The following is a 12581-nucleotide window of genomic DNA, read 5'->3' as shown; positions in this document are numbered from 1 at the left end:
CGGAAGGGGGTTAGTTTAACCTTCCGGCTTGCTAGTAAAACTGAATTACCGTGTCGCGAAACAATGCATGTCTAAAAAATGTGTCAGCAACGTGAAAGGTTTGGAAAGCGCTGTTCCCAAAGGGAAGAGGGCAGCAGCAGCAATTGAGTTGTGGGTGAGAGAGCGGAAGAGGGGTGCAGAGATCTGGCTTGCTCTGACTTTTGGGAATCCCCTTGCCCCCCAGCTGTGCCCCCTGTCTCTCCCCCTTACGCCCATGTGTCTCCCTCTGGCCAGGACGCCTGATCTTTGACAACCTGAAGAAATCCATTGCCTACACCTTGACCAGCAACATCCCTGAGATCACCCCTTTCCTGCTGTTCATCATGGCCAACATCCCTCTGCCTCTGGGTACCATCACCATCCTCTGCATTGACTTGGGCACTGACATGGTGAGTCTCATCCCCTCACACACAGAAACGCTTTTCTTCCAACTCAATCCAACCTGAGGGTCATCTAAGCCAGGGGTTGTCAACCTGGTCCTTACCGCCCACTAGTGGGCATTTCAGGATTCTAGGTTCTTAGGGGGTTCTACGGCACAAGCTGAATCCTCCTTCCATCGAGCACTGGTGGGCGGTAAGGAAATTTTACCATCAAGAAAGATGCTTTAGTGGGCGGTAGATATAAAAGGTTGACTACCGCTTGCAATGCAGGAATCTCAACACGCTGGTCTCCCATCCAATTTGAAACCATACCAAACCCTGCTTAGCTTTGCAGATGTGCTACCAGTTTTACTGCTGCACCATCAGGAGGGCATTGATCCAGTACCCAGATATTCCCAAATTCCCATTACTGCTGCTTCTTTGCAACCCATCTTCTGATTGGACTCAGGCTCTGTGGAGGAGCCCTGGTTCACTTCTGTGTCAAAAGCCCAACTAAAGCCTGGCATAAACCAAGTGTGAACTGCATGGTAGAAGTTACTCAACTGTGCTACTGTGTGTGAGGAAAGGTAGTATCTCTGAGGGCTCCTACCTGAAAGCAATACCTGCACACGGAAAACTAGTCAGGGAGAAGTTGAGATTCTAAACACTTGTCTAGAAATAGTCTCCTTTATAACTAGATTTCTGCATGCAGGGATTCCCCCCCCCCCAACTGAAACTAGCTTTGAACCTGGGAAAGATTTTATCTTTCAGTGAATCCTGGGAGCTGTAGTTCTTACCAGGGTGCAGAGCATTCTGTCATTTCATTGCAGAACTACAGTCCCCAGGTTCCTTTGAGGCGAAGAAACCATGATGCTCAAACTGATTGATGTATCTAGGGAAGGCCTTCCTTAAAGCACTTTGTCTGCATGTTACTTTTTACAATCTGAACATGGAGGCAGAGGCTCAAATCTCCATGTTGCCAATTTGACAAAATGGCTGCCTCTGAACACCAGACTCATTCTGAGCAAAAGTACAGAGAAAAGTCATTCTGGAACTTCCCACGGTTCTGTCGCTGAATGCTATATCCCCAATGAGATGCTTGAACGGTTCTCATCATCCCTAACCATTGACCATTTTAGCCAGGGCTGATCTGTTAGCACAGGTTCCCCACCCCCTCACCTACACCCAAAAACTTCAGCCCCCAGCCCTGCGATCCTGCAATCCTGCTGACCCTCTCAATTCTTCCTCCAGGTGCCAGCCATCTCCTTGGCTTACGAAGCAGCTGAGAGTGACATCATGAAGCGACAGCCACGAAACCCCAGGACTGACAAGCTGGTGAATGAGAGGCTGATCAGCATGGCCTACGGGCAGATTGGTGAGTAAACGGGGGCCATTGAGCAGGGCTGAGCACCCACAGGTGCAGAAGGGAGTTGAGTGGCGATGAATCGGGCAGGTGTTGAAAATCAGGCCAACGTGCAGGTGCTTGGCTGCTGGTCCCAGTGGCGTACGTGGGACCTGGGAATGCAAGCAGCTTTGTCCAGTGGTATGTTCTTATTAAGTTTCACATGCAACACACAGTACACAAGTAATATGTTTATTTATGTATCATCAGTTCAAGTATCCTCTCCACAGAGATTCTTGGGTTGTGGGTGGAGTCATATGTTGTTCTTGTATTTACATGAAAACCAATAAAAATTATTTGCACATTTAAAAAAAGGAATGCAAATAAGCTTTCTTCCCAAGGCAAGTCCTCTGTGGCAGAGACAGAAATATTTCTCAGAGTAGTGAGAATAGGACTTACTCCCAAGTAACTGTGCACAGGGTTACAGCTTTATATAGAAAGCTGCCTTCTATTGAATCAAGCCACTCGTCCATCTAGGCCAGCATTGTCTACACGGTCTGGCAGCAGTTTTCCAAGATTCCAGACAGGGTTCTTTCCCAGCCCTACTTGAAGATAAGGTAGCTTCCTAGGTTCCTGTGATATTTGGAGGACCGTGCAACATGTAAATCTGGTTTATCCATCTTTATTATTACATGTACGCCTCACCTTTCCTTCAAGGAGCTCAAGGTAGCATATAGGCCCATTTTGCTCCCCACTGGCCTCCCAGGTCTTTACCACACTTACATAAATGCCTCTTGCAATTCTGGTCAGCAGTTCACTACTCAAGGTGGATATTTAATTCCGGGTCGGATTCCAGATGACATGCTTGTGTTGCCAAAATTGTTAGGTCTGCGAATAGCTGCTCATCTGGTCTCCTGTGGTGAGTGAGGAGCAAACTGTGGCCAAGCAGACAGGGAAGCTTTGTAGCTGCTATGGGTCTTGTGGGAAGGCGTTTGTGTTGCGCATGCGGGCTAATGACCTGTGGCTTTATCCACAGGGCAAACGTGCAGGCTTAGACACGAGACTAAGGAGGATTAGAAGCGTTAAGGTGGCTGAAATGGGAACCATGTGATTGAAGGGCATGGGCCAGCAGAGGCTGGCATTGCCCCCATCCCCAGCTTAGCCTGCCCTCAGGAAGCCCCCACCTGCCTTATTACTTATTGCCACTCCAAGGGGTAGCGCTGCCTGACAGTTTGCTCCTCTTCAATCTCAATGTTGCCCCTTGCAGAACCCAGCAGGGAGGGAGGGGAAAGCCCGCCCCAATAATTAGTTGGCTCCACCTGTCATTGGTTCTTGACTCTGCCTATCCAGGGCTCTGGCTCCACCCACTGTGGGTCTCCCTGCTTTCTGCCAACTCTTCACTTCTTTTTTGCAGGCATGATTCAGGCATTGGGCGGTTTCTTCTCCTACTTTGTCATCTTGGCCGAGAACGGGTTCCTTCCATCTATTCTTGTCGGGATCCGCCTCAACTGGGATGACCGGACATGCAACGATCTGGAAGATTCGTACGGGCAACAATGGGTAAGAAGAGGGTGCCCATTTTGCTTGCACAGCCGTGAGCGAGGCCGAGCATTTTGTGGAATTGCAGCAAATGAATGTTTCTGGAAGTGGGCAGATGCCAGAAATTAAACTGAGTGCCAATGTGTTAAGTGAAGTTGAACTGGGTCCAATATATAAAAGGGAGTGGGGTGGAGAATGATCAACTTTGGTCTGGTGAGGGAAAATACGTTTTGTGACTCAGAATGTTAGTCATAACTGGTCAGTGGCTGTGGTTGTGAGGAGGAGGAGGAGGAGCTGCTGCTCAGGGCCTGATTTTTGGCTCTGGCTGGCAAACAAGCAGGTGGCAGGAATGACGAGGCAATGTGGGGCCCACAATGAGAGTCTTCTTGTTCCAAGGTCCCCACAAAGCCTGTTGCCGCTGCAGCACCACTGGGATGCCCTAGGCCATTTCATCTTTCTCAAACTCAGTTCCGTTTCTGTGAAATGGGAAGAAACGAGAGCCAGTGTGGTGTAGTGGTTAAGAGTGGTAGACTCGTAATCTGGTGAACCGGGTTCGAGTCTCCGCTCCTCCACATGCAGCTGCTGGGTGACCTTGGGCTAGTCACACTTCTCTGAAGTCTCTCAGCCTCACTCACCCCATAGAGTGTTTGTTGTGGGGGAGGAAGGGAAAGGAGAATGTGAGCCGCTTTGAGACTCCTTAGGGTAGTGATAAAGCGGGATATCAAATCCAAACTACTCCTCCTACACGGCAGAATTTCTTGAGCAGTTGAAGATGAAAATGATGCCAAGCCCTTTAAACAATTCTTTAAACCGGGCTCAGACAGGGCAACCTTCAAATACTGTGCTCTGTCAAACAGGACTTATGGTAGTGCTGTGGAGCAGGTCTGGTGAATCCATGGCCCTCTAGTCTCCAACTCCCAGCAGCCCCAGCCAGCATGACCAATGGTCAGGGATGATGGGGGCTGGAATCTACCAGCACCTGCCAGGCCACAGGTTCCCTTCCCACCTGTCAATCACCCGATGGCACAGTGGTGTCAAGTGACTGTTCTCCTTTGCCTGTGTGGTTTGAAATCAACCTACACAGGAAAAGAAGCGACGATTTGCAGTTGCTGACGATCAGCTCACAGGTAGTGCCTTTGTAAATGCAGGTGCCCCTGGTGGGCTTTGCAATCATTGCCGCAGTGCCTGCAACCCTCACTTTCAGACAAGGTGCATTTTTACCTGTCGCACACCTAAATTTCCTAAATTTCAACAAGGCTGAGCGGGGATTGGTTTGGAGAGGCGGAGAGCGTGGCGGGTGAGAATGGCGGCATTGAATGTTTCTGGTTTCCCCATGTTGCCCTATTGATTGCACCCTCTCTGCCCCCTAGACCTACGAGCAGCGCAAAGTGGTGGAGTTTACCTGCCACACAGCCTTCTTTGTCAGCATCGTGGTGGTGCAGTGGGCTGACTTGATCATCTGCAAAACCAGAAGGAATTCAGTCTTCCAGCAGGGCATGAGGTAAGGCTGCTTGATTTTCCATTTGCTCAAGGAAACCATAACTCTGTTTTGGAACCAGAAAAAAGGGGGATTGTGGAAGAGAGACAAGTACACATTTCAAAATTTAGTGCGTGACAGAGGGAAGAGTCTCAAACCCACAGCTGAAAAATGAAGGCTTGCTTGTTATGCATTCATGATTCAAAGGCTATGACCTATGGGCAGAAACCCCTGACATACAAGGATCGAGGAATCCTTAAAAATTCCAACCCCCTTTGGTGGCTATCGGCTGCCCCACACATTACGTGGCAGTGAACTGGAACATGCCACAAAGAGTGACTTTGTTAGGAAGGTGGCTCTGTGGTGATGACTGTACCTGCATGGCAAGTGTATTTTCTAATATGACTTCATCTCATGCATTCGTTATATTTTCAAATATAATTTCTTTTTTAAAATATCATGTTGAAGGACCTCTGTGCTGGTCATTATCAAGCTACTACAGTCAAACCTTGGATGTTGAACGGCTTAGTTGCCAAATGTTTCGGCTCCTGAACATAAAAAACCCGGAAGTGTTTTTGGAAGCCAAATTTCCAACGTGGCTTCTGTGGCTTCCGATTGGCTGCAGGAAGCTTCCTGAAGCCAATCAGAAGCTGCACCTTGGTTTTCAAACGGTTCTGGGAGTCGAACGGACTCCCGGAACAGATTAAGTTTGACCACCAAGGTACGACTGTACAGTATATCTGTTCCAGGACACAGTGAGCACTGCCCTCTGTAGGGTTGCTTCGGCCATTGTGGGCCTTACAACTTCATCCATTGTAGAAGCAGGAGGGTACCACCGCATGAGTCGGGATCTTACGGCTCTCTGGATGTTGCTGGATTGCAACACCCATAATCCCTGGGCTGGTGGGGACCCAACAACATCTGGGAGCTCACAGGGTGTGAAAGGACCCTAGAAGAAGATGGAGTTGGTAGAGCGTGAGACTTTTGATCTTAGGGTTGTGGGTTCAAATCCCGTGTTGAACAACAGATTCCTGCATTGCAGGGGGTTGGACTAGATGACCCGCGGGTCCCTTCCAAGTACAATTCTATGATTGGCTATTAGTGCATGACTCCTACATGTTTAAGGATACAAATTTTCCCTTCACACTGGATGAGTTTGCCATGTCTGGGTTTTGAAATATTGTATTGTATTTATTCATTTATTTAAATAAATTCCTCCAGGAAGAGCCCAGGAGAGCAAACATATCCATAATCATTGTGGGGGCTTTTGGCTAGATGACCCTCAGGTTTCCTTACAAGCTGGTTTTTGTTTGTTTTTTAAATAAAATTTCTGAAAACACTTTAAAACTTTCTAAAAACATGGATCTCAGGGTTGCCAGGAACAGTGTTTTTTAGTCATCTAGGTAAGCAGGATTGTTTTTAAATTTCTCCTGAAAGACAATAATGAGAGAAGCAAGAGGTGCCTCATGAGGGAAGGCACGCCACAAAAGCGGGGCTGCCACTGGAAAGGCCCTGACGTGGGCCAACGCCAGCTGGGCAGCCCCCAGAGGGTGGCACTCACCTGCCAATCACAGCAGAGAAATGGACTAGTTTCCAAAAACGGAGGTTCCAATGGAACCTCAGGGAGTTCTCCTTAAGCAAATGGGGGCAGCAGGTGACTTATAACAAGAGTATTCCTCTCTTTCACTTTCTCTCTCTTTCCCCCTTCAGAAACAAGATCCTTATTTTTGGTCTCTTTGAAGAGACTGCCTTGGCCGCCTTCCTGTCCTACTGCCCCGGCATGGATGTGGCGCTGAGAATGTACCCCCTGAAGTGAGTACAGATGTGTGGCTCAGTGGCAGAGCATCTTGCTTGGCATGTAGAATGTCCCAGGTTCAATCCCTGCCTTAGGCCATGTTCACACCATACATTTTTAGAACTGCAATACTGTGTTAGACAGGCACGGCTTCCCCCCAAAGAATTCTGGGAGCTGTAGTTCGTTAAGGGTGCTGAGAGATTGCCAGGAGACCCCAGAGTTCCCCGTGAAGGAGGATTGATTGTTAAACCACTTGGAGAATTGGAGAGCCAGTGTGGTGTAGTGGTTAAGAGCGGTGGACTCGTAATCTGGGGAACCGGGTTCGCGTCTCCGTTCCTTCACATGCAGCTGCTGGGTGACCTTGGGCTAGTCACACTTCTCTGAAGTCTCTCAGCCTTACTCACCTCACAGAGTGTTTATTGTGGGGGAAGAAGGGAAAGGAGATTGTTAGCCGCTTTGAGACTCCTTCGGGCAGTGATAAAGCGGGATATCAAATCCAAACTCTTCTTCTCCTTCTCTCTGAGCACCCTTGGAGCAAACCTCAGCTCCCATAATCCTTTGGGGGATGCCATGACTATTTAAAGCAGTATCATAGTGCTTTAAATGTATGGTGCGGACGGGGTTTTCAGACAAGAGGGAGGAGTCTTTCCACCTTTGGCACAAGGACTTTTCATTTGGAGGAGGCCTGATCACAGCCAGGATGTCTGTTTCAGTCTTGGGAATCCTTGTGTGGGGGCACACAGGCACACACACACACAGATGCACATTCACACCCATCCATCGTCTCCTCTGCTCTTGTGCTGATCTTTCCTTCTCTCCTCAGGCCCAGCTGGTGGTTCTGCGCCTTCCCTTACAGCTTCCTCATTTTTGTGTACGATGAAATCCGTAAACTTATACTGCGCCGTAACCCAGGAGGTGAGTGGGGCCGGGAGAGTCGGGAGTTCTTTGAGGAGCGTGAGGAATATTTCGGGAGATGATGTTGAAGCGGGAAGTTCCCCTTCCCTGGGACTGGGCCCACTATTAGCCTCACCCAGAATAGACCCACTGAAATGAATGGGCATTACTAACTTCGATCCATTCATTTCCACAGGCCTGCTTTTGTGCAGAACTGGGTTGAGTTTGAAATAAGGGTTGTAGGCACCCTAATTTTATGTTAATAATATATTTATTTATAGACTTCACAGCTTCATATAAACAAGACAGAGGTCCCCCCTCAAGGCGCTTACAATCTAAACTCAACTTTTTCCCTTGCTGTCCATTTTCATGCAGATGTCAAGGCAATAAACAACTATTTTACTTTTAAAAGGCAACTGAAGGCGGCCCTGTTTAGGGAAGTTTTTAACGTCTGACGCTGTATTGTTTTTAATATTCAGTTGGAAGCTGCCCAGAGTGGCTGGGGAAACCCAGCCAGATGGGCGGGGTATATATTATTATTATTATTATTATTATTATTATTATTATTATTACTATGCCCCCCAGTTCCCACATCTCCCCTATGTCAATATTTTAGATTGTAAACCAGGCTTCCTCAACCTTGGCCCTCCAGTTGTTTTTGGCCCACAATTCCCATGATCCCTAGCTAGCAGGACCAGTGGTCAGGGATGATGGGAACTGTAGTCTCAAAACATCTGGAGGGCCAAGGTTGAGGAAGCCTACAAACTGTTTGGGGCAGGGACTTGTCTTCTTCAGTGAACACCACACCTATTGATAGAATAGCAACAACGATGAATAATACATGTTGTACCCAACGATGGCATTGCACCATCAGGAACCTCTCATGTGGCAGACTTAAATTTTCCTCTGATCCATCTCCTACCTTAATTTTTCACTGATCCATCTCCTGGCCAGTTCTGGAGATTCCCCAGACTTTATTAGAAAGAGCCTTTCAGAGGGTGCAGGGAGTTGCTGTGGCTTGGGGCAGGGAATGTGCAAAAATAGGGTGCCTTGCCTTGGAGCTTGAGAAGAGGAGCTTTGCGGGAGTCTAAACACTAAGTCACCACTGAATGCGACTAATTATCCTAGTAATAAGGATTATCATCATCTTCTGGGTGAGGGGGAAAAGGGAGAGCGGGTGGGTGGGAGACCTGTGGGTGGAGCCAGGGTTGGGGATGATGACAGGAGAACCGTGCCTGCCACTGCTGCCTTGCTCATGTTGGTTTTTTATTTTGTTTTGCAGGATGGGTGGAGAAAGAAACCTACTACTGAGTCTCCTCCCTTGTCCGTGGCTGGTTGTCTCCCCTTAAGGGGGAGTGCTCTCCCCTCCAAAATTCTGCCTATCCTCCCCGCCTAATTATGAGAGAGAGAGAAAGAGCCTGATGCCAGGATCATAAGTTCGGACACAGAAACAACAAAACCACCTTCCCCGCCTTCATTTCCCCGGACCCCGGTGGCTGAGATAGGAACGCCATCCTGTCTCATTCTGCACCCATGTCCCAAGATGGAGGGGTGCGGTGGGGGAGGGAAAACCGCCACCCCACACACACCTCGACCTCTGCTCTCTGCCATATTCTTCCTTTAGTTTTTCGGAGCAGCCTGGTGGGGGGGGGAGAGGGGGCATGGGTGCAAGAGAGAGAGAGAAACGGGGTCATTGGGGCAATATTTATTTACCTCGGCAAAACCCATCTTCACCCACCAACCATTGCCCCTGCATCAAATTTCCCCTTCCATAGCTGGGAATGAACCCGGGGACCAGCAGTACCCCCAAAAAACAACATGCCTCGGATTACGTGAGCCAAACGGGACAGGGTTTCGGGTGGGAGGGTGCGGGGTTTACTGTTATCTGGTTAGCAGTAGTAAAGCTTTTGACCCCCCCAGGTTTGGGGAGGGAAACTCCTTTTGCTCCCCTACCCTTGTCATTTTCCATTTTCTCCCTCTCCCCTGCTCCTGTGGGGGATCTGTGTGTGCGTGTGTGTACATTTGTGTGTGTGTGTGTGTACGCACGAGAGGGGAGCAGAGGTTAGCCATGGGTGACCCTCAACTGCCCATCTACGCTTCCTTGGCCTCCCTCCTCCTATCAACTTTTTTTGGGTTGCGTGTGGCGAGTGTTGCAGCACAAAGGCGAACAACAACAACAACAAAACCCTTCAAGAACAAAACGCGCCAGGGTTTCTCGTCCTCTTTCCTCCTGGCTCCCGCACCCCTCCCCTCTCGACTCGGACTCCCGCTAGATGTGTAAATGAAACCCACGAGTCCGGAGTCCCTCTCCTCTGCATGTACAGATTTGCTCTCATAGGACCAAGACCGCAGCTTTCTCCCGTCTCCTCCTCCTCTGTGTGTGTGTGTGTGTATGCGGGGGCCAGGATGTTACCCTTCTGTCCCAAGGTAACCCATCGGGAGGAAGCGGGGACCCTCCTGGCAGTCCTTCCCACTGGTGCTGAACACCACCCTCTCCTCTTGGGCAGCCGTTTTCCCATTTCCTTGGCCCACGACCCAGTACAGAGACCTCAGCCATAGCTCCCTCCCCAGGAAAAATTGTGCCCTTCCTCATCTACCCTGAGGTGGGAGGAGAGGGACCTCTCTGGCTTCTGACTGGGTGAGGCGACTTCACCTCTGTGTGTCCCCACCCTCAATAAACTTTTATTTTCTTTGTGTTTTGGGTGGGGAGGGGAGTGGGGACACGAAGCGCCCGTGTTGGGGGGGAGATGTAGTCTGTCCTGTCCCATCTCCCCTTCCCGTTTTGGGATTGTGTTGTCGTGTGAACCAACAAAAACAAGGAGGAAAAAACAAACCGATTTAACAAATAAAAACCAGAAGTGGAATATTTAATATATGAGATATAGCCGTCTCATTACATATATATCTCTCTCTCTGTGTGTCTGCGTTTCTGTCAGGAGAAATGGTGCGCAATGAATAGCCCGCCTACCCATTACGCAGAATGAAGTGTGGAGACCAAGGTGTTGAAATTCTGGGCTGTGCCAATTCAGAGTGGAGGTGGAAACCTGCGTTTGTTGTGTATTATTGCCCCTCTTACTAATTACATGAACACATTGAAGAGCAGCGGCTCTCAAACTTTATTTGCCTCTGGGCCACACTTTCAGAATAAAAATGTGCTCGTGCCACACAATGAACAGTGACTCTGGAGCAGAACTAGGGTCGTCCTCCGTATCGCTTGATGCTCCTGCTCTCATTTTGAAAAGGTATCTATCCGTATAATGCAAAAAATATTTTGATACCATACCACTGCACCGCAATGTTTAAATGTTTCTTTGATTGTCTACCTGCCACCCTTGCCACCCTCTCCTACCAAACCAGTGTGGCAGAACCACTGCTGTAGAGAAAGTTTTAGAGTAGCTCCATCCTTCCTCTGCTGGCTATAGCATTTATTTTATTTTTATTTTTTGCACGCACAAAGAACTGCCCCCTTCCCTCTGAAGCGATGCAGCCCAGAATTCTTCTACACTTGATGCTTCATAATGTGCCAATGAGCTCTGAGAAGAAAACCCAAGAGAAAGGAAAGGGAAATGTCGTTTATAGATGGTCTCAGCCAAAGCTTTTATAGGGCTGCTTATTAAGACGTCAGGCATTAAAGATCTTGCACGGTACATGGAGCAAAACGGTCCATGCGCCACTGTTATGTGCATCTGAGCCGCTGTGGCTTTGCTGATGGGGAGACAGCTACTCTTGCTTAGCAGATTGGGGTGGGAAGGAGCACACAGTTGGGCATCCTGCTTGAATTAAATGTTGCCTACGTGGCTTCTGAGAAGCAGCTGCAAAGGTGCGAGACAAAATTTAGACTCTAGCTAAGGGTGGATTTGTTGTTCTGTGTTTGGCCACAGGAGGGAGACAAGCAGCCACTCCCAGCACTGCAGCAAACAGCTAAGTGAGGATGGCTGGTTGCAGGTGGCATTGCGGTGGGTTGGGTGGATAATAATAAAGAGAGCGAGCCTTGGCCTGGGATGCCCTCAGCTGCTCTTCCTCTCTTCCCCAAGTTCTCTTCTGAGGCTTCAGCTCTGTCCTGACCTCCTCCCCACTGTCTGGCACTGTCCTCTAACTTGAAAGATGCCTCTTGACGCAGCTAATTTAATCGGATTGCTTTTTCCATCTGGCTCCCATGGGGTGGGGAGTGGGGAGGAGGTCATTGCCACGGCAACCGAAGGATGGAGAGTGAGAGAGAGAGAGCGCAGGGTATTGCCATGGTGACAAAGCAGGCTGAAGTTGCTGACGAAGGAAAGGTGGTGGCGAGGTACTCGGGAGACCCAGGTGCTTGGCTGGGTGGTGGCCCGTTTTCACAGAATTCGTAGAATTTTAGAGCCAGACGGGACCTTGAGGGTCATCTAGGACAACTCCCTGCAGTGCAGGAATCTTGCACCAAACATGGGGCTCAAACCCACAACCCGGAAATCAAGGATCTCGTGCTCTTTATCAACTGAGCTATAATTCCTTCCTCTCTTTTAAAAGTTCTACAGAGCATCGGAGAGGGCTTTTAGATGCCACTCTTGCCACTGCCCCCCTGGTTTATTGCTGCCAAATCTTTTAGCAGCCCTCTGCTCCTGTGCCTTTAACAGCAGCAAAACTAAATAAATAAATAATGGAGATTTCAGCATTCCCTGCCAGGGAAACCAAGCCATGGTGGTGAGAGGCAGCGCTCTTTTGCTCAATCATCTTGGCATACAATGGCAGTCATTAAATGCAGTGGAGCCTCGTCATCTAGAGATCTAGGGAACTGCTGGATATACATAAAGGGGGTGGGGGGATCTGCCATTTGTGTTTCTTCATTCTAGCATCTTCAGGTGTGACCTGAAAACTACGTTAAGACCTAGGCGAGCTGCCCTAATTTATTAAGTCTGCTACCTCCTCTGAAAATCCATTTTAAGGCTGATGCCTGTTTGAGGCTTCAGCAAGAAAGCCAGTTTTAATCTCAGCAAACGCGACTTGAAAAACAGCAGGGTATCTTGAGCTGCCTGGCATTTAGGGCAGGGAAGCAACTTTCATCCATGCAGTCCCATTTCTCAAAATAAAGACTTTGCAATCAACGTGTTTTGGGGTGACAACCTCTGGCAGCAAACACATGGCAATGTTGTGGGATGCAGT

The 12581-nt window shown here is 48.9% G+C and overlaps 1 protein-coding gene across 1 annotated transcript in view; it reads left to right on the top strand.

Moving 5' to 3' along the window:
- Positions 1-10316, top strand: part of ATP1A3 (ATPase Na+/K+ transporting subunit alpha 3) — a 33337-nt gene extending 23021 nt beyond the window's left edge. The window contains exons 17-23 of the mRNA XM_081018626.1: positions 274-428; positions 1650-1773; positions 3155-3300; positions 4650-4780; positions 6467-6568; positions 7375-7466; positions 8728-10316. Coding sequence (XP_080874752.1) covers positions 274-428; positions 1650-1773; positions 3155-3300; positions 4650-4780; positions 6467-6568; positions 7375-7466; positions 8728-8756 — 779 coding nt within the window. The 3' untranslated portion in view covers positions 8757-10316. The remainder of the gene's footprint in view (positions 1-273; positions 429-1649; positions 1774-3154; positions 3301-4649; positions 4781-6466; positions 6569-7374; positions 7467-8727) is intronic.
- Positions 10317-12581: the final 2265 nt, after the last annotated feature.

The sequence above is a fragment of the Podarcis pityusensis genome (assembly GCF_964106645.2).
Source record: "Podarcis pityusensis genome assembly, chromosome: 8".
Classification (NCBI taxonomy): Eukaryota; Metazoa; Chordata; class Lepidosauria; order Squamata; family Lacertidae; genus Podarcis; species Podarcis pityusensis.
Note: the sequence above shows the minus strand (reverse complement) of the source record. Positions and strands in the feature narration are given on the sequence as shown.